Raw genomic sequence first — 27,868 nt, 5'->3', positions numbered from 1 at the left:
GGGAGATTTAGAGGAGACTTACCTGGGCCCTGGTTGGCTAAGTGAAGAGAAAGATAGGTAGAGAATGAGAAAGGTAGTCAGGAAAGGTAACCAGAACTTGAGTCCCAAGCTGATCCTTAGGGGCTAGAAGTCAAGTTCAAAAACTAAAGGATTTTAAGACCAACTCTATCAAATTTTATAAAAACAACCAAAAAGTATAGGAACCTTACATTTTAGTCCAAGAACTCAACAACTAGCATTTGCTTTGGCAACCCATGTGTAACACTTTTGAAAAAGACAGATGCCCAAGCCCCAAAGATCCAGCAAGGAGCCACCAGTAATGCTGTACCCAGTGGCAAGGAAGAACCGCTGAGTTAAACCCAGAGCTGTACTCATATCCCACTTTCAATATGCCATCCCTAAAGCTTCCCCAGGACCAAACCAGTCCCTGTGTGGAGTCACTGTGGCTATCTACTCCAAGGACATCAGCTTTCCCAGGAATTCCACACTGCAAATTCTTCACCCAAACTTAATTTGTCCCTCATCTAGGCATAAAAATGGATGATTCCCATAAATCACATTTATTTGGTCATAATTTATGAAAGGAATCATTTGGGTTGGTTTGTATTTCTGTGAGTCTTCCTAGTAGCTCATCCACAAAACAACAGTAACAAGAAAACACTGTCTACATGAAAGGTCTGGTCCAGTGACGTGCATGCATCTACAAAACAGATCAGTCAGTTTTCCCCAGGCCAGGATCCCACTCTTGAGGCCAAGTCCATGGGCTCCCTCCCCTTATCAGTGCCTATTTGTTTGGAGCTGTTCAGTCTTCCTGACAGACTTCAAACCCTCTATCTTCAGTCCTTTGATGGAGGCCAAGATCAGCGGAAAAGCAGAGGTCTGAAACAGCTGGCACAGTGGCTTAGGACCCATCAAAAGCAGTCTTTGCCACTGCTATGATGAAGTGCTCTCTCCTTCCTTCTAGAATGTTGGCTCTGTTGGGGGGTTTCCGCAAACTGACTTTTTTCCAACTGGTTTATTTGGATCTGACCGAAGAGAGGGCCGAACTGGGTGCTGTGGGGGAAAAAGAAGAAAGAAAGAAAGAAAGAAAGAAAGAAAGAAAGAAAGAAAGAAAGAAAGAAAGAAAGAAAGAGAAAGAAAACACATTTGTAAGAAATAGTTCAGGGCTGGGGGATAGATCAGTCATGGAGCACTTGCCTCACATGTGCAAAGTCCCGGGTTTAATCCTCAGTGTTGAAAAAGAAAAAACAAGTAGTGAAAAATAATTGTACCTGTCATTCATTGAGGTTTTCTCCATGTGTCTGGCACAGTACTGAATTCAACCTGCATTGCCTCTCTGGGTCCTCACTCCCAGGGAGGGAAGTATTATTCTGGTTGTTTTTTTTCGGGGGGGGTTGTTAAGGCAGAGTAGCAGGTAGCTCAGGCTGACCTTGAACTTGCTATATAGCAGATGACCTTGAATTCTGAATCCTCCTGCCTCTACCTCCCAAGTGCTAGATTGCAGGTGTGTATCAGCACACCCTGCAATTTTTCACATTAAGAGAAGGAAGCAAGGCCTCTAACTATCATCTATCTGCTAAGGCACAGAGGCAGGGTTTGGGTCCAGTTATCTAAAATTTGTGATCTAAACCACCACACGTAGATCCTGAGAAAGTATAGTGGGACTTTCTGAAAAGATCAGTGGGAGACTGGGTCCAGAAATCCTGCAGGTACCAGCATCCATAGATCTTCAAGTCTCTTATATAAAATAGCATAGTATTTGTATATAACCTACATACATTCTCCTGTAGACTTAAAATTGTCTCTGTTTCTTTTTTTCTTTTTTTTTTCTTTTTACTTGTAGAAAAAGTTACTATCAAACTCCACTCACAGGCCAGAGTCGAGTGTTAGTGAAAACTTGCCACTCATGTGGCACACTACCTACACTTGTGAGTTCATTGGCCAGTTTGATCTGTTTCTTAATATAATGTAAATTATATGTAAATAGGTGGTATATTGTGTTGTCTAGGGAATAGTGATAAGAAACAAGTTTGTATAAGTTCATTACAGAATATTTTCAAATATTTTCAATCTGTGGTTGGTTGAATTTACGGATGCAGGAAACCAGGATACAGACTTAACATTAAAGCAATTTAATCAAGTCAATAACAACAAAATGAAAGTCTCCTTATCTTCAGTCTCTATCAGAGAACACCTCTACTGCTAAAGTTTCAAACAAGCAGCCAGAGTTTACCCTCAGGCTTTGTATGTGTATCTGTGTAAGTGTACGCACACATGTATGCAGACGCACATACCTATGCTTGCACAGAGGTCAGAAGAGCACCTTGGATCCCTTGGAGCCACAGTCCCTGGCATTTTCAGGATGCCTAGCTTGTTATGCAGGTGTTGGGATATGAACTGCAGTCCTCATGATTGTGCAGGAAGTGCTCATAACTGCTGAACCATCTCTCCAGCCTCCAACAGGCTTGTTTAATTTGGCACATAGTGTTTCTTTTCTTACTAAGATTTTTAAAACTTAGGTATATGTGGGGGGAGGTATATGCACATGAGCATAGGTGTCCATGGAGGCTAGAGGTGTCAGATCCTCTGGAGCTGGCATGACAGATGGCTGTGAGCTAGCTGACATGGGTGCTGGGAACTGAACTCAGGTCTTCTGCAAGAATAGTATGCACTCTGAACTGCTAAGCCATCTTCCCAGCCTGGCACATAGTATTTCTAAATAACTTGGCCAGCTCTGGAGGTCTCTGGGTTTGTAGCCTAGGCTTCACCTTACCCATACTGTAGTAGATCTGTTGCATCAAGGGGACAGAGGTATCAACGGGACAGAGACACGGTTTTCCTTGCACTACACCTGGGGAAGGACTATGAAGAGCAGACACTCCTACGCCATCTCCACTTCAAAACTTTCTACAAACTGTGTTTGTGGGTGATGCTCCCAGAGGTAGCTTTGTCAGCAGGTCTCTAAAAGCCAGGAGAGGTCTGGCACATTGCTGGAGCGTCACATGGCAATACTGGCAGGATGTAAGAGAAAATGACTGTATTCAACCATGGCTTGAGAGGAGCTAATGTTTCACTTGATGGAACAGGGCCAGGTTTCTGATCTCACAGTGGCTGGGCAGAACTTTCTCCACTGCAATCAACTGAGAGTCATGTGTCCTCTGTGCAATATGACAGGAGTAAACACAGCCCACTGTCCCACAGGCACAGGAGGCCAGCCTTCCTTAACTCAGCAGAATATAGCTCCATCACAGGCCGGGGCCCCATAATTAGTCTACAAATAGCATTATACTATTGCCCCCTGACTCCTTTTGTCCTACCCCTACTCACTGCACTGCAAGGGGCCTTTTCTGGGTGCTCTACTTCTCTGCGTTGCCAGAGAAATCTAGTAGGAATCATTTCATGCATTTTCTGAAACTCAGACTATAGCCAGAATGGCTGTTAGATTGTACAAAGGTAGTAATAAATCCCAGAGTAAACAAATCTAATGGCCATAAAGGATCTACTTTGATCTTTTCCGGGAGGAGGGGTCTGTGTGTGTGTCTTTGTGTGTGTCTGATATATACACATGTGTTTGTGTGTATAAGCGTGGGCACACACATGCAGTTGTGTACATGCAGAGATCAGAAAACAACCTCAGATGTCAGTCCTCACCTTCCACATTGTTTGCGATGGGGTTTCTTTGTTGTCTGCCACCTGCACCAGGCTATGTCTCCACCTCTCATCTTGCCAAGAACCACTGGCATTGCAGTGCTTTTTGTGGACTCTGGGGATTCAAACTCAGGTCCTCATGCTTATGCAGCAAGTGCTTTACCAAGCCATTTCCCTGGCACCCCCACCTTTTTTGAGACAGGGTTTCATGCATCCCAGGCTAGCCTCAAACTGGATAGGTAGCTGAGGATGACCCTAAGTTCTGATTCTCCTGCATTTACCTCCTTAGTGCTGAGATTAGAGGCATGTACTACCACATCCTGCTTATATGGTGCTGAGAATCAAACCCAGGGCTTCATGCATGCTAAACAAGCACTCTACCAAGTGAACTATATCCTATACACCTACTTCTTCCTTTTAATTTCTTGTAGTTTAAGCCTTCTCCAAGGATCCTAATACACTTTATTATGGTCTAGTTTAATCAGAACTGTGCTAATGAAGGGAAGACCTCCTTACTTACCCATACTCTATATTGATGACTTTTCATCCTAACCAAACTTTAGTTTCCCAGCTTTCTACTACTTGGAAAAAATCTCTGTCCTCTGCAAAAACCTTTCCAGGTGGCCTAGCCTCCTACTTCCCAGAGCTTAGGGTATCCTTCCCAGCATGGGCTCTGCCTCCAGATAACTGATAACTGGTCTACCTGGGGCCCAGTCCTCACCATGGTCATGTAGGTGGCCTCGGCCTGTCCACGTGGTCCTTCTTCCATCACCTCCCATGTAGTTATCGATGAGTAGACATGTTTCTAGAAGGGGGAAAATAATACAAAAGTCATAAAAGTCAGCCAGGAATGAGGCCATCTACTGTTCACAGGGCATCAGCTACCAAAGCCAGTAAATTCAGAGGGATACAGAGACTAGAGAATTGTCATCAATAATGATAATTTGGTCTTTGGTCTCCCTGAAATTAGCTCACCAGGAAAGGACATCAACCTAAGAACCAAACTGTTTGCCTCAAAAGCCAAACATCTTTGCTTCTCTAAGCATTGTCTTAGCTGCAGGGAACCCTTATCTTGCCAGACATCTTTGTCAATAATGGCTACTTCCTTCCAATTAGAGTCATGGCAAGATAACATTATCAGCTAACTGGCATCATCTCTCAGAGGATTGACAATGGCAAGGACAGCCCTCCCTGAATATCATCTGTGAGGTCTGAGGACTTTGAGAGTCACAGTCCTGTCACTCTTTGGGAAAGTAACAAATTTTCAGGCTTCTGGAGGCATCTGCACCATGTTGGGCAAAAATCCTACTCTTGGGACAAAAAACAATCCAAAAGATAGAAAAGTAACTATTCAAAGAGAAATTTCTAAAAGTTAAAAAGGGGAGGAGGGAGGGAGGAGTGAGAGAAAGAACGGAGGAGAAAAAGAGAATATAGGAGTTCGGGGAAATTAATCCAGCTCTCTGTTCCTATTTATAAAACTACCTTGGAGGGAAAGGTCCTTCCTGATCCTCTCCAAAGGTTCTTGAATATTTACTCTTAACCATTAACTCCTTAGCTCATGCAGGTGGTAGAACTTTCTGGTTCCAAGTTCAGGGCTCTTTCCTGCACCTATCCCGGAATCTGCTGCCCAAGACCAATCTGGAGAGCCTGCCCTGCCTTGGCCCATTCCTCAGAAGCCTTATTGCAGTAATAAAGGCTTCCTGAGTCATGCAGTGCCCTAGGCCCTGGCCTGCAAGCTGAGAGCTAACACTAATGAGTAAGACAGAGTTACCAAGGGAACAGGGAACCACAACCTCCACCCTGCACTGCCCCAGTGTTTCACACTGGAGTGTGTCCATCTGCATGCTCCTCACCCTCAGAGGGCAGGCAGTTCCTCTCTCACCTCTGGATTAGCCTTCTTTGTGTTCTCCAGGCTCTTCACAGTGGCTGTAGAACTACAGGGCATGAAAGGCACATGAAATTAATCCTTCAGCACTGTTTATTCAAGTGTAGCTAGAAAGGACCCCACATTGAATGGGACCCTTGCATCAAATGGGACGCCTGCCTACATCACTTTATCAAAAGAGAAACCCTGGGGAGGAACTATGTTCTAGACTCCTATAAGCAAGGAAACAGGAAGCCATACTGAGGATAGTTTACATTGAAATATAGCTTCTCTATTATCACTCTAACAACTTTCTGTCCCATAGTACGAGGTAGAGGCACAGTGGCCTGCACCTGAAGTCCCAGATGCTTCCCAAGCATGGACCCAAGAGTTCAAGGACAGCCTGGGCAGTATGTGGAGACCCCATTTTTTAATTTGTTATTATTACTGTGTTTGGGGTGTGCGTGTAAGTGTGGGCATGTGTGTGGAAATCAAACGACAACTTTTGGAAATCAGTTCTCTCCTTCCACCTTGTCAAGGCAGGGTCTGTCTTATTGTTTCTGCCCTCTGCAATACTCCAGGCAAGCCACCACATCTGGCTTCTTACATGGGTTTCAGGGATTAAACTCAGGTCATGAGACCATCTCACAGGCCCAAGAGACCCCATTTTAAAAACGGAGAAAAGAGGACAGGAGAAGAGAACATGTGGGCATAGGGGAGGTATAATTTCAAGTAACAGAATAGAGAGAGGCCATGAGGTTTGACTGTGTCATCCTTCTGACATTTCGAGGACTAGGAAGATGTAGCTGACCCACCAGTGAGCAGCACAGAGTCAGCAAGACTGTAGGTCCCAGGGCTCCCGGCCTCTCCCAGGGAGAGCCAAACCAAATTATCCCAGCGTCCACCCAAGCTGTGTGCTGTGACCCCTTCCTGTCGGGGCCTTTCATCTTTGGTCTCTTGGCCATTTGCCTCCTGCATTTGTCACTAAATGTGCTTTCCTTTTCCTTTTCTTTTTCTGTTTTGGCCTAAGGCAGATTTTTTTTTTTAAAAAAAGAAGAAAAATAAAGGTATAAGTTTGACAATAAACCATATTTTTTCTCTTAAAATGGAATTTTTTTTCACATTTTCTGATTGTTAAGCTGTATATTCTCATTATAAATTAATCAAATAACACAGAATGTAGACTGCTGGAAGTTGATACTCCCAAGTAATTTCCACACCCCCGCAAGATGGTTATCTTAAGTATCATACCACTAACAATATTAAAATTATCCTTAGAATTATCCTTCTGAACCTCTGTCAATGACAGTGTAAGTAAACTCTCAGACAGGATAAATTTGAACATATGCTTCTGACATGAGCTTCATATTACCTCCTGTCTATAAAAACAAGATAACACTTCATACTTTCCCTTACAACCTTCTTGGCTATCACTCCATGTCATTGCACATGCAGACTTGTATGTACTGGTGCATTGAACAGAACACCCATTCATCAAATCATTGGCTTTCTGAGAGATGCTGTACTCACAATAACTCCATGTTCCAATAATAAGCAATATTGCAGTGACTATAACTATGTGGGGGTCTCAGGATAGCAGTATTTCTTTAGAATAAACCAATAAACACAGGAATGTTGACATTCTTGCAGACATTGAGGTCCCATAGGGAGGTAAGCTGATAGTGGAACCCACTGGTTCTTGGTCTTAGGCTGAAATGTCTAGAAAGGCCAAGCAAATTCAAAGCCAAAACAGAGAATGCTGGGGGAAATGTAAGTGTAGCACTGACAGGCCCAAGTGCCTTCTTTAGAATCTATTTTCACCTGGGAAGTCACTTAACCATCAGCAATGTGAGGCTGTGGGTATAGCTCAGTGGTAGAAAGTTTGTCTAGAATGGACAAGTGTTGGGGTTAAATATACAGCACAGCCAAAGAAGAAAAAATAGTCAACATTCTTTGGTCTTCATGGGGCCCTTTTCCACTGTCATGATTTCAACTAGAAGATCAACTTGCCCTGCCAACATATTTCACTAATAGTTCTATAAACAAAGATATGGGCTAGTGAAATTACAGCATCCATGTCCTGGCATCTGGGCATTTCTCAGAACCTAGGAGAGCTATCCATGAAATTCAGCCCTTTAAACATATTTCAAGCCAGGCATGGTGGTGCACACCTGCAATCCCAGCACATAAGAAGCCAAGGCAGGAGGATCGTAAGTTCAAAGCCAGCGTGGGCCCTCTCTCACCCTGCCCTCAATTTATTTCTCTTGAGCAGTGAATTGTATTTGTTACAGTTCTCCCATGAGATTTACACTCTTAATTATGTTCCACTTAAACTCCCATTTTTAAGGGAGTTGGTAACCTTTGTGTAACACCAAGGCGAGTAAGGATAGTACAGGAATGTCCAGGTATTTCCAAAGCATGGTGAGCAAAGGGGGCAGAGTCACCTGCAATGATGCTAATGCAACCATTAAGGTGGTTTCACTCTAACTGGAACCCCTTCGGTGATAGCATCAGTTAGGGCCCCACCACTCTTCCACTTTGGATTAGAAGCCGTCTACACTCTCAGCCTCCCAACTGAAGGTATGGATGGTCTTGTACCTCTTATTCCAGTGAGTCCTCTTCACAACCAATATCAAAACAGGGAGCAGCAAAAGAGTGACACAGACAATCCCCACGATAATCACCAGCTGATTCCCATCCAGGATCTCAGGTCTAGGTGTTGTTGGAACCAACACTTGGGAAAGGGAGAAAGCAAGGAGAGGGTCTCAGTATTCTAGAAAAGAGTGGAGAGCTCCAACAGTCCTATGCCAAACCACAGCTGCCAGGTCAGGAAGCAGAGGGAAAAGGCATGGTCCATCCAGATTAGCACACTGGGGACACCATCTCCATTAAACTAAGATTGCCAGTCTAATCCTTTGCTTAGCCCTAAAGTATAGATTATGGTGGGCAGACGAGGCTACACTTTACCTATAATGAAGCACACTTTTGCATCAACAATTCTATTTTAAACTTTGGTTTTCCAAATGAATAAACATAACAGGCATTTTAGAGGCTGCTGATTTTTTTAATGGGCAAATGATTGTTTTAGAAAAAAATATATGCTACAATGTTCAGCCATATAGTCACAATGCCAAATAGGGCCTTAAGCAATTTCACCCATCTGGTACCCTCCATTCTAAATACATATATCAAACATTTTTTTGTGCCATACATCTCTAGGCATAGAGGTCGCCTACAAAGACAACTGATGTACAGTTCCTGTCTCCAAGGAGAGAAACAAACACGAAAACAGAAAACCACAGGCTGCTACATGCACCACGACAGATGTCTATATGGGGTGCAAAGGGGCATAGAGAAAAGGGTGTCCAATTCTGTGCAGAGCATAAGAAAGCAATTTGCCAGAAAATGTTAAATTTTAATGTGAATTCTAAAAGAAACATTCAGTGTGTTAGGCTGTTAGCAGTATCGGGAAAGGCAGAGACGATGTTATGCATGGGGTCTGGTGTCCTGACAGTAGAGTGCTTTAAGGAATTGGAAATGGTTCAGCACGTGCCATGCAAAGGCTGAATCTGAGGGTGTGGTAGGAAATTATGCTGGAGAAAGAGTGGGGCTTTTTTGGCGTTTAATTTTTGCTATGAGCAATGGAGAAATCACTGCAAGTTTATAAGTAGTGGAATGGGATATTCTGACTTGTGATTTAGAAAGATGGCCCTAGCTAAGAATAAACAGAGAATGGTTAGAGACCAGCAGTCCAATGCAGAAGAGAAGACAGCCAGAACCAAGATGAGGTGAAGGCCTAAAAGGAAGATGGCCTCAAAAGTCAGTCATAAAAATGATAGGCTTGAGTCACCTGTTAGATTAGAGAAGGAAGAATCAAGAACCACTCCCAGGCATCCAGTTACACAGCCGTGTACGTTTGAAGGATCTGGGAAATTTGATGAGTCAAAATATATGCATGCATAACACACACACACACACACACACACACACACACACACGCACGTGCACCAGTCCTCATATTCATGAATTCCTCATCCATGAATTCAATCAGCTGCAGCCTAAAAATATTTAGAGAGGAGAACTATATCTGTGCATAGACTTTTTCTTATCATTATTCCCTAAACAATATAATGTAACAACTATTTATATTAGATATTATCGGTAATCTAGACTTGATCTCAAATTTACAGGAAGATACGTGTAAGTTCTATGCAAATCCTGTAACATTTTTATATGAAGAACTTGAGGACCCATAGATTTTGGTATTTGAGAGGTGGTGGGGTATCCTGGAACCAACCTCCATAAGATACCAAGGGACATAATTGTGCATATATAAGTGTGCCTATCTAATTGTGTCCAACATAGAATGTAGGTAAAACACAGTGTCCAATATCACTGTGGTAAAAAAGACTGAGGATGGGCCACTGGAGCACCACTGATGATGTAAGCTAGAACAGACACAGGAACAGAAGTCCAAGCCCAGCAAAATGAGGTGTTAATGGGAAATAAGCCAGGTAGACACCACGTGAAACTTCAGTAAGGCATTTGGCTATGCTGAAAAAGAAATATATAATTGATTATGGTGACCATACAACACCCTGAATACATCAAAACCACTGAACTGTACACCCTGAATGGTAGACTGTATGTTATAACTCCACAAAGCTGCTATAAGGAAAACCAAAGTACAGGACAAAAGCTGAAGTGGACAGGTAGGAGGAGGAACTGAGCAAATTCACAAGCTGAGTGGAAGAGACCCACGGACTGGGGGAGGGGGGCTCACAGAGTCATGCTCTGAGGTCCCCTGGTGGAGGAATGAGTGATGCCAGAGCACAGGATGCTCAAAGCACCCAGGGCAGGAAGGAGCTCATCAGCCTCAGGATGGTGGGTGGAGATAAGAATGGGGGCAGATGTAGACACGTCTGTGGGTGGGTAAGGAGGCCTCAGAAGGGAGTGAGCCCCGCTCCTCACTATGGCATGTATTTTCTCTGTGAAGTAGAGGGAACATTTCTGAGAATGAAGACACAGAGATGAAGGTTCAAGAAAGTTCACCTCTCCGACTGCCCTCTTCAGTTGAGATCCTTTGCTACTGACAAGGTATCTCCATAGAAGTGGGTGTCTGGCCTGAGGCATTGAGGTACTTTCCTTTCTAGCCATCTCCCCCACCCCCAGTCAACCACAGTCAGCTCCTGAAGGCTCTAGTGAGAGACAAAGTCCACAGGCCACATCCTGACTGCTGAGTTATGGTTTAACTTTTACCCCCACCATCTCCCTCAGACAACACAATTGAGCCTTATTTTCTTACATACACTTGGCCTTGATGCACACTGTCTGTCAGAATACAAAGTCTAATCAGAAAACCCTCTACTCATTCTGGTACTTTCCTATTTTCTCTCTGTTGCTTACTATCCCTAACCAGCTTAGGACCATTTTCCCTTCACTCAGAGCATATGGTGAGTCCCTTGAAGCTAATAAGTTAAACCAACTTGGGATCTCCATCCCACTCTACCTCTGAGCTCTCAGATCTTTACAGCAGTGGAATGCCCTGGCCATGACTGGAGTTTGGCAGAGGCCTGTTGTTCACTGCATATTAGCTCCCTGGCACCAACAAGAGCTAGGGCAAGGCGAGCCAGGCATCTGGTGAACCAGGCTGAAGGAGGTGTCACTCTCAGGGTGGTGCAAGGCCAAGGTCCCTGAGATCTGTGCCTCCTTTCACATATCTGGAGCCTGACTCACTCTAGACCTGACCGGGGTACCAGCAGAGGCCCTCCCCCTCCCCCCAAATATTAGATACTTTGGGATTCTTCCTGGATCACATGCAGAACAATGGTTTTCCTGAACACCAGCTTTCCCAGGTAGATGCTGCAGGTGTAGACACCTCGGTCAGACTCCTTCACTGCTTGAAGCATGACGGAACCATCATAGTGGGAAGCATCCCCCATCAAGTTGACACGGTTCCGGAAACGGCCCTGATTCTGGGTATAGTTGAATCTGAAGTCATAACGTAAGATAATCTCCTCCTACAAGGGAAAGGCAAAAAGCATGAGACGGGAAGGAGTGGGGAAGAAAGGGGTGGAAAGATCTCAGCTCTGACAAACCTGTTACGTGAGGGCAAAAAGAGTGTTAGATAATATAAAGTCACGTTCACATGTGTACTGGTGGGGACAAAACCAAACCACAAACAATTGATCCATCAAAAGAAGTAGATAAAAAGGGAAAGGGGCTAGCTTGTAATCCCAGCTACTCAGGAGGCTGAAGCAGGAGGACCATAAGTTCAGGGCCTGCCTGGGTTAAAGAATGAGTAATTTAGGGGGACTCTGTCTCAAAATAAAGAGCAAAAAGAGGCCTGAGATATAGTTCAGCAGTAGAATGCTTGCCGAGTATATATAAAGTATTCCTGGGTTCAATATGAGACACACACACACACACACACACACACACACACAGAGAGAGAGAGAGAGAGAGAGAGAGAATATAAAGTAAAAGACTTACTTTTAGTAATTTTCAATGAAAAAAGAAGTACAAGTACACTTTCAGTTGGATTTCCAACAGGCACCTAAAACATGTCTAAATTTCATTGTTCCCCAAACCAGTTCTCTCCATCCTATTTTGGTAAACGGCAATTTCTTCTTTCTGATGCTCAGGCTAAAAATCTTGGAATCATCTTCAGTTCCTCTCTTGAACAACTCACATAACTCCTCAGCAGATCCTAACCTTTCTACCTTCAAAACACATCCCCCAACCCAGCCACTTCTCAGCTCACTCGGTTGCCATTCTGGGTCAAAGCCACACCTCATCTTTCACTTGGGCTCCTGCAAGGGCCTTCTCACCTGTCTCCCTGCTTACCCCAAGATCTATCCTCACCAGACAAGCCTTTAAAATGTAAGATACATCCTGCCATTCCTCTGCTCTAACCCTTTCCCCTGCCCCTCAGGCACAGGTCCTATGTGATCTGGCCAGGTCTCCTCTTCCCATCACAATTCTGTTTTCTCATCCTTCACTAGCTTCGGCTGCACAAACCCTCCAGGTGCTTCCTCAGTACTGGTCTCAGGGCCTTGCTCTTGTCACTCCCCATGACTGGAACCCTCTTCTTTCTAGATAGTCACAGACTTCACTTTCTTCAGACCACTAGTTAAATGTCACCTTGGTGAGGACTCCCTGGCCACTATTCAGAATAACAGCCGCAGAGCTCTGCCTGATGGCCCTTCACAGCTCTTACTACTCCTGATGGTTTTAGCTGTTCACTTTCATTATGTCACTGTGTATCTCCCCCCATCTCTTCTGCAATTTTCCCTTCAGGACAAGAGCTTTAAATGAATGAACATTGAAATTTTTTACAAAGGTATATAGATTTTTGGTGGTGGTGGTAGGGATTAAAATCAGGGCCTTGCACATACAAGGCAGGTGTTCTACTAATGAACTATATCTCCAGCCCTGGATTTTTTCTACGAAAGGAAGGCAGGAAGGAGAGAGAGAGAGAGAGAGAGAGAGAGAGAGAGCTTTTAAGAGGAAGTAATGAGTACCCAGGCAGAAACACAAATGGAGAGACCTAGCCCTAACCTCCTGCCTCTTTCTGTCCTGAATCATTTGATGGATGACACAAGTACATGACAAATTCTCAGGAGTGAACTTCATTCATTCCTCACCCTCCACCATGAAGTCACCCTTCCTGACACCCTCAGATAGCAGACAAGAATCAGGTTAAGTATAAATAACTTTGCAAGCAGGATGGCCTGGAATACATTTTAATCTATAAAACAAATATTTTACAACGTTTCACCTTAACTTTTATTGACAATAAATCACCCAAGATGTCCCTCATAACACATGTTTTTATGTGGGGCACTGTAGCATATGTGTGGAGGTCAGGGGATAACTTGCAAGAGTCAGTTCTCTCTTTCCATCATGTGGGACTCAAGGATTGAACTCAAATCATCACGCTGCAGGAAGCACCTTTACACACTGTGCTGGATAGTTTTAGTGTCAACTTGACACACCTGGGTTGAGGGAGTCTCAATTGGGGAATTTCCTCTATTGGATTGGCCTGTGGCCATGTCTGAGGGGCATCTTCTTGATGAGTGATGTGGGAGGGCCCAGCCCACTGTGGGTGGTGCCACCCCTGGGCAGGTGGGCCTATGTTGCGTAAGAAAGCAGGCTGAGCAGGGGCCAGGCAAGAGCAAGCCAGTAAGCAGTGTTCCTCCATGGCCTGCACTCCAGCTCCTGCCTCCAGGTTCCTGTCCTGAGTTCCTACCTTGGGCTCCCTGATGAACTGTGACCCAGGAGATGTAAGACAAATAAACCCTTTCCTCCCCAAGTTGGTAGTGGTCGGAGTGTTTTGTCACAGCAATGAAGAACAAACTAGGACACACACTGAGTCATCTTGCTGACCCATAAATATATTACCATGTCATGGTTGAGATCCACTGGTCTAGTGCTATTTGCTGCTTTACAGTTCCCATGAAATATCCCCCTCTCTGGCCCCAGAGGATCTACTAATCTCAACCCCTGAGAAGTCTTGAACACAAAATTCTCTGTCGTATAAAATAGGTAATGAAGAACCAGCCAAAACTTACAAATATAACCTACATAAAGGTAAGAATGTAATCAGATTCTATGGCTAGCTGTAGCTTTCCTGATTATGCCACAAAAACCCTCCTCTTCCATTCTCACAGGACTGTGTAAAGAAGGGAGGAGTAAAAAAAAATTAAATCTGGCCGGGCATGGTGGCGCACACCTTTAATCCCAGGACTTGGAAGGCAGAGGCAGGCGGATCTTTGTGAGTTTGAAGCCAGCCTGGTCTACATAGTGAGTTCCAGGACAGATGGGGCTACAAGGAGACCATGTCTCAAAAAGACAAAAAAAAAAAAATTTAAATCTTCAAATTCAATATCCACATCATGTGCAAAATGCTTTCCATGTATGATTCCACACCAGTGTCCACACCAGTGTCTTGAGAACCCTAAAATTTAAGCCATCATCTCTTCCGCCTCCCCCTCCCCCACACCTTGCCCCCCCCCCTCTTCTCCCCCCCCCCCTCGCCCCCCCTTCTCCCCCCCCTTCCTCCGCCTCCTCCTCCTCCTCTTCCTCCTTCTCTTCCTCCTCCTCCTTCTCCTCCTTCTCTTCCTCCTCCTCCTTCTCCTCCTTCACTAGGGCCAGATTTCCCACCAGGAAACCAAAGTTGCCCAGTCAAGTGGGTGAGACAGGATGTCAGTCCGACAAGCTCCAAGACCCAAGATTTGCGATGTCACCTGCCACATGGCACCTGATAACTAATTCTTTTCTCCCTGCTCTGTCCTGCCATCAGCCATGGCCTTCTACTTATTACACAGTAACATTGCCTCCTCCTTACCTTGGCATGCTCTCCTGAGCTAAACATCCAGTCTACTTTGGTCACGCGTCTCTCTTCTGTGCTCTGGAAGAAACATCCCATCTGAGTTGAATCACCTACATGGATGGTGAGCTCTGGAGATAAAATGGTAAATCAGATCAGACTAAAAGTATAATCTAATAAAATTTCTTGAAAATAAAGTTGAGGGGTTGGGGAGATGACTTAATGTGTAAGTGTTTATTCTGCAAGCCTAAGAATCTGAGTTCAAATCTTCAGTACCCACAAAAAAATCCAGGCATGGCTGCACATGCCTGTTACCCCAGCACTGGGGAGTGGAGACGGGGGATCCAGGAAGCTCCAAAAATGGTGGCGCTTCCAATTCAGTGACAGACTTTGTCTTAAGGCAACAAGGCAGAGAGCATTGGAGGGGGAACCTGAAGTCCTGTGCTGGCCTCTACATGTGCACACATGGGCAAATACAGCCACATACATGCGTGCACGAGAGAGAGAGAGAGAGAGAGAGATCAAAACAATCAAAATTTAGCTAAAGCTCTTCAACAGCAAACTATCATCATCACCACCAAGCACTGTACATGTTCCCTCTATAGATGATTCAGATGATACTACATGGACAAAATATTCAAGAGACCCTCATTCACAGCAGCATGGCATCCCTGGGGTAAGAGCAAGAGCTCTCCATACACCAAGTCTGAGGTTTCTGAAGTCTTTACACTGCAATAAATTCCTTTTGGTCACCTTTAACTCCATTCTGTTTCCCTTTCTCCAGAATTCCTCTCCTAAGTTCCAAGTCCACATGTTTGTACTAAATAAAATACAGAAAGTCGGGGCTGGAGAGATGGCTCAGCAATTAAGAATACTGACTGCTCTTGCAGAGGACCCGAGTTCGATTCCCAGCACCCACATGGCAGCTAACAACTGTCTGTAACTCCAGTTCCAGGGGATCCGAGGCCCTCTTCTGAACTCGTAGCAATGCACAACATGAGTGCACTTGTATACGTGCAGGAAATACACTCATATACATAAAATATAAAAAATAATAAAACATTTAAAAAAATACAGAAAGCCTCAAAGCCCCCACTTTCAGAAACTCTCTCTGAATCCATCAGCACATTAAGAATGAACTCTATTTTAAAAAATCAATAATAACAACTGAACTTTCTGAGTTCTTTTAATGCATCAGGTATACACTAAACACCTTACATACAGCATATCACTTAGTCATAACATATATGCTCAACGTCTACAATTTGAACCTACCCAGAGCCTCATGTGTTAAGCCCCCACTTTCTGTTCATTCACTCAGACACCCATCTGCATAGCATAAACAGGAAGTGGGAAGTTAGAAAACTCATATTTAACTTGCTGTTCCTCTAACTGAAAAAAAAAAAGAATCATAGGTAACTTCCTTCAAATTCTTTTATTCTTTTTTTAATTGATTTTTGTGTGTATTTCATAAAGAACATCTCAAACAATCTTAATCATCTTTAAACCCCCATCCCCCATCCCCACTGGCACCCTCCCATACCCCCCCACCACTGGAGCCCATATGCTCTGTCATCCCTGTTACTGACCACTGTGTTGTCAGTGCCCCCATCCGCTCCCCAGTGCAAGTCTATTCGCTGAGTCTAGTGAGCCTATCTAGAGTCCCTTGTTTTAGGAAGATCAGCTCCTCATCATCTAGCAGCACAAGTTATCTTAGGACTTGCTTAGGACTTAGTTCTGGCTTCAGTATAGTCATACGACTCCTTGCAAATTGGGCCAAGAAAGTAGGCAGCTTTCCCCTTGACTTCTCTCTCTGCTTCAACTCTGACCTCTCCTGATCTAGACCCCACTTCTACCTCTTCAGGCCTTCTACCTCCTAGGTTCCTCCTTCTGCCAATTTGTATGAGTGCCTGACCCTACCAAATGCTTTCTGAGTAAGTCACTTCATATCCCTGAAAATAAAAACAAAGTAAAACCATGTTTCTAATCTTTTCATAATACTCTACACAAAGCCACCACCAAATAATTAAACAAAAGACAGGGTGGTATCTAGGAGTGCAAGTCTAGGTTTTAAGTAGAGAGAGTTGTTCTAAAAGAATGCTAAGTAAATGACAGAATAAGCACAGGCCTGAACCAAGCCTCATCCACACTGTCCCCCTGGGAAGATATGAACTTCCTGCCTAGCAAACGAGCTGCACAATGGGAGGAAAGCAAAAGAAAATACTATGAACTCTATACTTAATGGAGAGAATTATTTTGAAAGCAGTGAAAATTCATTGCAAAGAACATCAGTAGGGAAGGAAACTCCCTCTGAATCTATCAGCACATTAAGAATGAAATCTATTTTTAAAAATCAATAATAACTGAACTTTCTGAGTTCTTTTAATGCATCAGGCATGTGCTAAATACCTTACAGAATATCAGTTAGTCATTATAATATATATGCTCAATGCCTACAATTTGAATCCACCCAGAGCCTCACATGTTAAGGACACACGCTAGCACAGAACTATATCCGTAGCCCCAGTCAGTACAGTACAGGATTTAGAGGGACAATTTATATCTCTCTCCATTTTATGGAGAAGACTAGTGAAAAGAGCCCAAAGCCACATGGCCAGTAAAAGTAAAAGCAGCACCTCAATCCCAGGCCTAAGTGAAAACAAAGTTTTCTCATATATTCCATTACTTCACATAAGTAGGAGGATAACTGGTTCTAGAGCAAAAGATAGGAAATTGGTGTTACTTTATAGATAATTTTTAAGCCAGATGTGGCGCATGCCTTTAATCCCAGCACTCAGGAGGCAAAGGCAGGCAGAGTTTCAGGCCAGCTAGATCTACAAGAAGACCTGTCAGAGAGAGAGAGAGAGAGAGAGAGAGGGAGAGAGAGAGAGAGAGAGAGAGAGGGGGGGGGGGCAGAAATTGTTCACATAATGGGAGATTGAGAATGTCAGTGAAGGGACAGCTTCATGAGATGCCATTTCTATACCGTCCACAGGCATTTCCTACCCAAGTTCTTAGAATGTCACCATCTCCAAGTAAGAAATGGTCTTTGTCATAATAAAATTGCTTTGGTGTCTTCCTGTTCTAGAGAACTACTGGTTGACCCTCTCCACCTTTTGCTTTAGAGACCAATCCAACAGCTACTACTGTTGCTTATAATGCTTGTACTTGAGATCTTTCTGAGAGCTTGAAGAGGCTAGAGGCATAATGCCTCTCAGCTGCATTCCCTTCTACTATAACTACTTGGTCAGAGAGAAGAGCATTTAGAAAGTTCCGGCTACCTCAGCTCAGACTGCAACATTCAGACTGAAAGCAGCAGAATCCTACTTTAAACAAAGCCTTACCTAGCATCCCAATGAATAAAAGTGCAAAAAAGAACAAAGACTCTGGTTGTGATGGGTAGAAAGCTGGGGTCCTAGCAGAGTGGGTCTTCTGCCAACCCCTACCCTGTCCTCATGTTCTGCCTGATGTTCCCTAGAAGATAAGGCTTCCACAAAGGGGCAATTTAAAAACCACTAACCAAGGGCTGGGGATATAGTTCAATGGGAGTGTGACAGCAGAAAAGAAGAGGGATTTTGCTGTCAGAGACTCCAGGGTTTGAGTATCAGTTCAGATAGTTAATAAATATACCCTGTAGGCAAGTTGCTGAGCCTCTTCAAGCCTCAGTTACCTCCTCTGTAAAATGGAAGAACAATGCAGACTTCACAGGGGTTCTGTTAAGAGGAAATGTGTTTAAACTAATAATTATCATTTAGTGAAGACTCACTCTGTGGGCAGTACGTAGCCCAGAGGCTGGCATTTACTCCATAAGGTAGTTTCCCTGCCTCTTCCACAAAATCTCTCGCCCCCACAACCCCGTTCTGAATATGCCCCCCCCCCATACCTTTTGGTTCCTCTGGCAGCACATGCAGTACCACGAACTTTTTAAACACCATGCTCTGCCTTTCAAAGCGGATTTCACAGGTGTAGATTCCCTGGTCAGTGTCCTGCACATTTTGGAGCAGGAGAGAACCATCATTTTGTAAGATGTCTCCCACCAAACTCGCACGGTTCAGAAAGCGTCCCAAAGCCACGCTGAGGTTGGAGTAATAGTACAGAACGTATTCATTCTGGAGGGTGACACAGCATTGGAGAGAGTCAAATAGGAGCCAGACCTAGGAGTCTGACTCTTGAAAAGACTGATATAGAGACAACAAGGTTACCATCATCATCATGACCAAGAAGTACTCAGTGAATAATAACAATGTGCTAGGCAACTTTCTAGCTCGCACAAGGCTCCATGACTCATTTTCTACACAGGCAAATGAAACATGGCTGCCCATGTTTTTATTTCTTACACCTTAAGTGAAAACTGCAGCATCCACTCTGAAGATCGCCCTGGGGATTTGAATTCATAAATTTTGAAAATAATCCCTCATCTCCACCCTGTCTTAGTCCACAGCCCCAGTGAGCTGTCATTCAAATGTATGATGTAAGCTCTATGGTATTATGGGCTGGTGTTCCCTGTATGCTATCACTCCTCTCAGTTCTGCCCTCCTCCAGCCAGCAGTACCATAACACAAAAGGATTCATGGTTACAGGAAATGGTTCTAGGAAATGGTTACAAGCTGGGAGGGGGAGCCCTAGGGAATTCTTAATTCTACTTCTGCCATAGCTAGATCATTTTTATAATACCAAAAAGTAATAAAATTTGAAAGCAGCATTACAGAGACAGCAGAGAATATTCTCTGAGCTACAGAAGAACTGTTTCATTGGCAACCATTATACTGCTAGCAGCAAACATCTTGGGATGTATTTCACAAATGATCCCAATACCCACATATCTCCACAGACTCCATGACAAAGCTTAAGACAGTGTCCTAGAGTAAGAGCTCCACGAGAGACCTTCGCCCTCCACGATGCACCTGCTAATCCTCACACTTCAAGCAGATGGAAAGGAGGATAGCTAAAGAATCTGTCCCCCTCACAGAAAGGTAATTGTCACATCATTCTTCTGTCTCTGCTCAGAGCTCTTCTGTCTAGACTACAGCAATTTCCTCTCACATCCTCCTTTGGGCAGGAGACAGAAAAAGGGAATGAACAAACTTTGTGTGCATGTCTCCCATTAGCCCTTGAACCACCCAAAACTTAAGCACTGGCATCATTAGGACTACATTCCTCTTCACAGTCAGAGAAGCAGAACCTCAGGGAGGCTGGATAATCTGCCCTGCTGACTGCAACACAGCCAAGTGTCCGAGCTAGGAGGAGGCCCAGTTATGACACCTTCCAAAGCTCTTGCAACACCACCTCACAGTGCCTGATGCTTGAACTGCACAGTGTGGCTTCTTCTTCCTTACCTCCGCATGCTCCCCTGGTGAGAGTGTCCAGTCCACCTTGCTCACATGTTTCTCTTCTGTGCTCTGGACAACACATCCCATCAGAGCTGAATCACCCACATGGACTCTTAGCTCAGGGGAGGAAACAATCAAGTCATTCAGGCCCCAAGAATAACCTACAGAGGTTAAAGGGAAGAGGACACGTCATTTTGACAAATAACTTCAATGAGAAGTACCAATCTCTAGGTACTATCCATGTCCCAGACCTCCATGATCCAACACAGACCAAGTCCATAGAGGTCCCTCACTCAAACCGGCATTGCATAAGAGAAATGTCCTCTGCTTATCAGCATGGTACAAGTCTGAAGGATTCTGCAATCTTCAAACTGCAATAGGTGCTTTCTGTTCCCTTCTCCCAGCTAGTCTTTTCCCCTTTTCTAGAATTCTTCCTCCCAACTTTTCAGTGAAAGGGAATCCTGAAGTACTCACCCACTCGCCCAGTTCACTTAGCTCTCCACACAGTGTTCTTAATATTAAACAGGAAATGAGATCATGCTTGCTCTTACATTTCCCATGGGTTCCCTACCTGAATGATCAGCTAGCTCACTGGTGTTTTCGTTTTCTTCCTCTTTTCCCTTTCTTTAGTTCCTTCACAAAAGCTTATCTCTGCTTTTGCTGGCAGGAGTCTGGCTACAGTTAAGTAGGCCAGAGCGCAGCACGGCTTTCCCTTTGAATTTCCTCTGCAGTTTGCCCTCTCCCATCCCTCCAGAATTGCCATCAGCACTGCTGTCTGGGATGTCTGTGTCTGTGTGTGTCTGTCTGTCTCTGCGTGTATGTGCGTCTGTGTGTCTATGTCTGTGTCTGTCTGTCTGTGTCTGTGTGTCTCTAGGCATTTGAAGGCACGAATTCCCACACAAGCATCTGCACGGTGCTCAAGAAATTTCAAGAGGTCACTAAAAGGGAGAACCATGACAAGGATATTTCTGTTTTCACAAGATAAGACTCTGGGCAAAGAGACAACAAAACTCAAGAAAGACAAATTTAGATGCTGCCCAGTTTATATCAAAGAAGAGCCAAGTGAACACATATGGGAATAAACAAATGTGCCAGTCTTTTCCTCCGAGCTGCCTCCCCTGAGAGAAGAGAGCTAACTTCCTGCCCAACAGCAGGCTCACACAGTAGGGAGGACAGAAAAGAACACGTGAACTCTCAACCCTCTGGAGGAAGAGATTTTGAAAGAAATCAAAACTAGCTCCAACAACTATTTGGAATTTTCCTGTGAGGAAGAGCTGAGTGATGGGTGTGTGTGTGTGTGTGTTTAAAGACATAAGGAGTGAATTTAATGTAAAGAGCACTGTCTGGGCAGCGAAGTGAAGAGCTGTTAGCAACAACTAAAGCAGAGAAAAACTGAGCTCTGAAGGGTAATCTCTCTTAGTAGGGAAATAGCTGAAGAAAATGCAGTATTCCACGGGGGAACACCTCTCCACAAAGAGTACAAAGCCCTATGATGCCACCAAGCCACTCCATAGAGGGGACAGATTAGAAACACTCTGAAGCAGGCTGCCTCACAGATCTCTCTGAAGAAGCATCCAAATACCCTCTGAAATAATCACAACTCTGGTTCAGCAAAAAATTTCTCCAACACATACTATTTTCTCGTGTGTGTGCCTATATGTGTATCTGTGTGTGTGTGTCTGTGTCTGTGTGTCTCTGTGTGTATGTCTGTCTGTCTAGTGTGTCTGTGTGTGTCTCTGTGTGTCTGTGTGTGTCTCTGTGTATGTCTCTGTGTGTGTGTCTGTGTGTGTGTCTCTGTCTGTGTGTCTGTGTGTCTGTGTATGTGTGTCTCTGTGTGTATGTCTGTTTGTCTAGTGTGTCTGTGTGTCTCTGTGTGTGTCTCTGTGTGTCTGTGTGTGTCTCTGTGTATGTCTCTGTGTGTGTGTCTGTGTGTGTGTCTCTGTCTGTGTGTCTGTGTGTCTGTGTATGTGTGTCTCTGTGTGTATGTCTGTTTGTCTAGTGTGTCTGTGTGTCTCTGTGTGTGTCTCTGTGTGTGTGTCTCTGTGTGTCTCTGTATATGTCTCTGTGTGTGTGTCTGTGTGTCTGTGTGTGTCTGTGTCTATGCATATCTGTGTGTCTGTCTGTGTGTGCCTGTCTGTGTGTGGTTCTGCATTGTCTGGAACTGAGCAAATGTAACCCTTTTGTGTATTTTGCTGAGTCAGTATATGGTTCACTGTCTACAGTTCAAAAAGAATAAAAAGGGCCAGTGAGATGGCTCAGCAGGTAAAGATATTGCCACCAAGCCTAAGGGCCTCAGTTCAGTCCCTGGGACCTACATAATGGAAGGAAAGAACCAATTCCTGCAAATTGTCCTCTGACTTCCACAAGATCACCCCCACATAAATAAACAAATGTCATAAATAACAATAATAAAGAGTCAAGCATGATGGTGCATGCTTATAATCCCAGCACTCAGAAGGCAGAGGAAAGGGGATATTGAGTTCAAGTCCAGACTGGGCTACATAGACAAACCCTACCTATAAATTAAATTAAATTAAGTTAAATTAAATTAAATTAAATTAATAAGCAAGCAAAGCACCTAATGTCTTCTTCCTACAGTTATTTCCATGGAATAAATAACAAGATATGGGAAGAAAAGGTAAAAGGAAGTGAGAAAAAAGTAGAGATGAGTGACAGGAGGCCACCCTGGGCACAGGGATGAGGTCTGAATAGAAGATTCCCAGGCCTCCCAGGAGCAAGTAAAACTTAGGGGAAACCTGAAGAATCAGGAAGGCTTGGGCAGGCTTATTGGGGTGATGTGCTGAAGGAGGGGGAGGAACCAGAAGGAACCACCACAAATTGGGAAAGCGTGCCATGTATTCAGAAACCACAAGAGTACTAGCCTAGCTAAGGCATTAAAAACAAATGAAGAGGGACTGGAGGGATGGCTCAGTGGTTACGAGTACTGGCTGCTCTTGCAGAGGAAACGGGTTCAATTCCCAGCACCCACATGGTGGCTAACAACCATCTGTGACTCCAGTTCTAGGGGATCTGACTCCTTCTTCTGACCTCTGCAGGCATTACACAGGTGCACTTACATACATATAGGCAATGCACTCATACACATAAAATCAAGAATAATAAACAAAAATATTTTTAAAAAACAAATGAAGGGATCCTCAGTTTCTCTTTGGTAATTTCACTTCCAGATCTGAAACTAACTGTGGTTTACAGATAACAATCTTAAGTGTAGGAACAGTGTAGAGAAACTTTCTTTGTATCATATAAGTAAGTTCTAAAATGCCCGGTAAGGACCCAAAGATACTCTGTGCCTGACAGAAAAAGAGAAAGGCTTAATTCTCCAAGAAAGATTCAACAACCTGCTTCTAAGACAACTATTTCAGCAGAACCAAGAAGTTTCAGTTCAGGGTTTTAGTTTCCTACAAATCAAAGGGAATTGAACATACATAAAACTGGCTCTTTTAAAAAAAGTAGGAAGCCAGTCGTGGTGACACTTGCTTTTAATCCCAGCACTTGGGAGGCAGAGGCAGGTGGATCTCTGTGAGTTTAAGTCCAACCTGCTCTACACTGTGAATTCTAGGCCAGTCAGGGCTACACAGTGAGACCCTGTCCAAAAAACAATGTATAAGACTAGGGCCAGAGAGATGGCTCAGCAGGTAAAGACACTTGCTGCCAAGTCTGACAACCCGAATACAATCCCTGGAACCCATGTGATGGGAGGAGAGAACCAACCCAGAGACCCAACCCCGAAATTTGTCCTTTGACCTCCATATGCATCTCCCCCCAACACAAAATAAATAAATGTCAAAAAATACATCAGACTAAGGAGAACTCAAATACCAATCCAGTCTCTTACTTACCCACTAACTTACCTAGGTTACTTACCCAGTAACACTGGAATCACAAAGAGTTTCAGTGAACAACACATGCTGCTTCCAAGTTTTCAGCCTTAAGATAAAAGAATCAAAATTATGTCAAGAGAACTTCATTAATTGAATGAACCAATAATGACTGCCAATTTTGGCCAGCTCTGTCTGAGGCACTGGGACACAGCACTGAACGACAAAGACAATGTCCTCACTCACCTGCACTTTACATGTGAAGGAAGGGAAGTGGGGAAAGACACAAATGAATGAATGAAAAACACCAGATACTAAGGGCTATGATGAAACAAAACAGTGATGTTTGCAGAGTCACTTGGAGTATGTTTCAGATTGGCCATAAGGGAAGGTTAGATGAGAGTTGCTTTTCCAAAGAGAAAAGGAAATGGTTGTAGGACGCCTTTGAGATGACTGCCCTAGACATCCTACAACCTCAGTATTTCACATAAACAACAACAACAACAACAAAAATCACAGGATTCCAACCAACTAAATCAGAATCCTCCATACAGAGAGAGAATGGATTTTCAGCCCATATGGGAGAAGAAATACACAAAGAAGAGGAATTGATTCATTGATTTTTCTTTATTATGGTGCTAGGAATTAAACCAAGGGTATTACACAAGCTAAGCAAGCGCTCTACTCCTGATCAGATCTTTAGCCTACAGAGGGGAAATTTTAAACAAAGTAATATTTACCAAATTTAGGGCACAAAGAAACCACATGAAAGATTTTTTTTTTCCAATCTTTTAAAGGCAGGACCATGTAGGTAGAATAAAGAGTTGATCTGTACATGTAAAAGTATTTCTCTAATGTCTTTGTTATGTCTATAAGTTCCACTGCATCAACCAGCGCCTAGAAAATGACTCACTGTTCTATACAAAGTTCCCCCAAATTTTCTTAGCTAAATTGAAGAACCTAACCCCAAGGAGTTACAGCTCAGTCAGTCTTGGGCTCATACCTGTATGTCTCAGCTGTGATCCCTACAACCCTGCTCACTCTGCCACCAGAAGAATTTGCCCTCAGAATCGCTAAGGGGTATTAATAGCAAGTGAGCCTACCTGGCTCTGCTGGGACAGCCGCACATATGGTGGCTAATTTCCTGGGGCTGGAGAGACAGTTAAGCAGGAGCACATTCCAATCTTGCAGAGGACCCTTCCCAGCACCCATGTCAAGGCAGCTCACAACTGCCTGTAACTCCAGCTCCAGGAAAATCTGAACCCTCTGGCTTCTAAGAGGTATATGTACTCATGTGCACATACCCACATGCATACAGATTTCTTTTAAATAAAATAATTTTTTTATTTTTTGAGTTGGGGGTCTCCTTATAGTCCCAGCTGACCTGGAATTCACTATGTAGACCAGGCTGCCCTCAACCTCGCAGAGATCTACCTGCCTCTGCCTCCCGAGTACTGGGATTAAAGGCATGCACCACCACACCCAACCCTAAAATAAATATTTTCTAAGTAGTTGCCTAAGAGATGCCTTACCTGTATTCCAATCAACCAACGCTTCCACTTGGAAAATAAATGTCAAACTGCTCAAGGTTTCTTCCTTAGGTCTTACTTGACCTCACTAAACTCAGCTTCCTTGCCTATAACACAGGATAATTTGCAAGGATCAGATATGATCACACATGGATAACGTGCAAAAAAGGAAGCATACTCTACAGGATCCCATTTTCTAGAATCCAAGAGCCAGACAGAAAGCAGTCTGTGACTTTAGACAAGATTTCAGGTTCTGAGCTTCGACCTTTAAAGGAATAATGAATCAGAACAAACTAGATACTTTGAAGTTTCCAATTTGAGCCCCACTATAACTATGTATACAATTATTACGCTGTCCCAGTTATGTCATGAGTCATACACAAGTCCCTCTAGTGAAAACACTAATCTCTCAAAACAGCCACAACTGTATTCCTGCTCTGTGCCAACCCCCTCAATTCATATATATGTGGATGATGGTCCTAACAGGCTTCCTTTATAGCATGCCTTAACTTTAGTTCAGTATATTCAGACATCTAAGACTCCTGTCACCACCTCCAGAGAGCTAACTGTGCTCAACAAACAACTCAGCTTTCAAATAATTCCCCCAACAGCACACCGTTTGCACGGAGGAGTAATGACTAATTCGCATGTCTGTCACAGATGTCTATTCAAGTCCATACACTCTCAAGGACAGGAACCTGTATGTCTTATTTGTGTTTGTTCTCCCCCAGCTATAGGACCTGTAAATTGCTGGGAGCCTTTCAGATAAATGTTCATTACCAACAATGGGACCATTACATTCAAGTTAGCTTCAAGGTATCTTGCAACCCCTAGACTCTATTCTAGGGGGAGACCAGCAACTTGAAAAAGACTGAATCTAGTCTTACTCACTCAGAGCCATACCCAGCCACTTTCAAACCAATTCTAGGAAATTTATGTGACAAATAAAAGATACCCATTTTCAGTCCTAAATGCTCAAATGCACCAATAGAGTTCTTTGTGAATGGAGGAAAAAACAATGATTTTAGCAGAAAGAACACTGAAATAAAGTTTTTTTTAAGTTATCTTCCAGGCTCAGCCCTATTAACTAACTCTTTGATATTTAGAAAAATTGCTTAATTCCCCTGGGCCTCAACTGTAACATTAAAGGATCAGATTTATTTTTTCCTAGTTAATAAGAACTAGACTAGAAATCAATTGCTTTTAGCAATTTACATGCTAACTCACTTAATTCTCACCACAACCCTGAGACCTTTTGACAGATGGGGAAACTGAGGTACAGATTCATGATGTGACTTGCAGATGGCAGAGCCAAGATTCAATCCCAGACATCCTGGATCTTTCAAACTCAGTTTGTATCATCACGCAGCACTTCTGCCCATTTGTGAAAATAGCCAATGTTCTGAAGTAAAGACTCCTTGACCTTTACTGGTCAAAATAAGATCAGACTATGACCAGAATGTGCAAATGGTCCTCAGATATGATATTTCAAGCAAAAGAAGAAGGAGGTGCTATCTCCCAGCCAAAGTGTTTGCCCCCAGTAAGAACAACTGACTGTTGAAACACAGACAACTATGCAGCTTTCCGTCCCTCACGGCTCCCTCCACCGTGTGTCTCTTCAACTTCCCTATCCATTCCTGTGTACCTCTGAGTTCTCAGATTTGTAAGTATACAAATCTCCACAACCATTCTGAGATACAAACCTCTTAAAATAATATCTTGCTTTTTCCTTCTGAGGCCACATGATACAGACTGGGTGTCTACATGGCCTCTGAAACACAGTTTAGGCTACATCGGCCAATGCTGATCTTGGAAGTCACGACATTCTGCTGCTCCCTCCAAACCAGAATGTACCTAATCCAGTCTGTTTCCATCTTTCTCAAGGTCAGGGCTATGCCTGGTAGGATCAGTGAGCCTAGCTCTCTTGGGAAATTTAAGCTGCTACCTTGGCTACATATCGACTTATCTAGAATGGAGAGAAGAAAATCAGTGAGGGAAAGAGTCCTACCACCAGCTGAAGGCAACTGGAAAGCTGAAGCCATACAGACCTCATTCACTCTTTCCTCTGAGGAGCTTGACATAAATTACAGTACAGAAACCAAAACTGTACCCGCTGGTCCACCTCATGGCAGTCCCCCTCCAGAGACAGAATTCTATGACTAGCCTCATCATCCTACAGCATTGCCAATTAAACTAGCCTTCCTTTGAGTGAGAACCAGCCTTCTTCTGAGAAAAGTTCAAATAATGGTTCATGACATGCAAGGCCACTGCTTACCCAAGATGATGATGCTCAGAAGCAAAGCACAGAGATCTCCCACCACAGCAGC

The 27,868-nt window shown here is 43.8% G+C and overlaps 1 protein-coding gene across 3 annotated transcripts; it reads right to left on the bottom strand.

The window, feature by feature from the left end:
• Window positions 1-27,868, bottom strand: Jaml (junction adhesion molecule like). Of its 3 annotated transcripts, XR_001872860.2 has the most exons (12): window positions 27,817-27,868; window positions 25,545-25,648; window positions 24,059-24,121; window positions 20,180-20,334; window positions 18,727-18,952; window positions 14,862-14,974; window positions 11,307-11,532; window positions 8,111-8,246; window positions 5,531-5,582; window positions 4,370-4,453; window positions 3,652-3,763; window positions 986-1,053 (listed from the first exon to the last, which is right to left on the bottom strand). XR_001872860.2 is itself a non-coding variant. In XM_029554962.1 (11 exons), exons 3-11 carry the CDS (start codon window positions 24,099-24,101, stop codon window positions 961-963), a joined length of 1,128 nt encoding a protein of 375 aa, XP_029410822.1. In that variant the 5' UTR covers window positions 24,102-24,121; window positions 25,545-25,648; window positions 27,817-27,868; the 3' UTR covers window positions 1-960. The 3 variants fall into 3 exon arrangements, 2 of the variants coding, with proteins under 2 accessions (XP_029410822.1, XP_008849125.1); XM_029554962.1 differs by lacking the exon at window positions 3,652-3,763 and having other exon boundaries at window positions 1-1,053; XM_008850903.3 differs by lacking the exons at window positions 3,652-3,763; window positions 27,817-27,868 and having other exon boundaries at window positions 1-1,053; window positions 25,545-25,672.

Source organism: Nannospalax galili, unplaced genomic scaffold, assembly GCF_000622305.1.
Source record: "Nannospalax galili isolate Female #2095 unplaced genomic scaffold, S.galili_v1.0 scaffold265, whole genome shotgun sequence".
NCBI lineage: Eukaryota > Metazoa > Chordata > Mammalia > Rodentia > Spalacidae > Nannospalax > Nannospalax galili.
The sequence above is the reverse complement of the archived record's forward strand: the minus strand, read 5'-3'. Positions and strand labels throughout refer to the sequence as shown.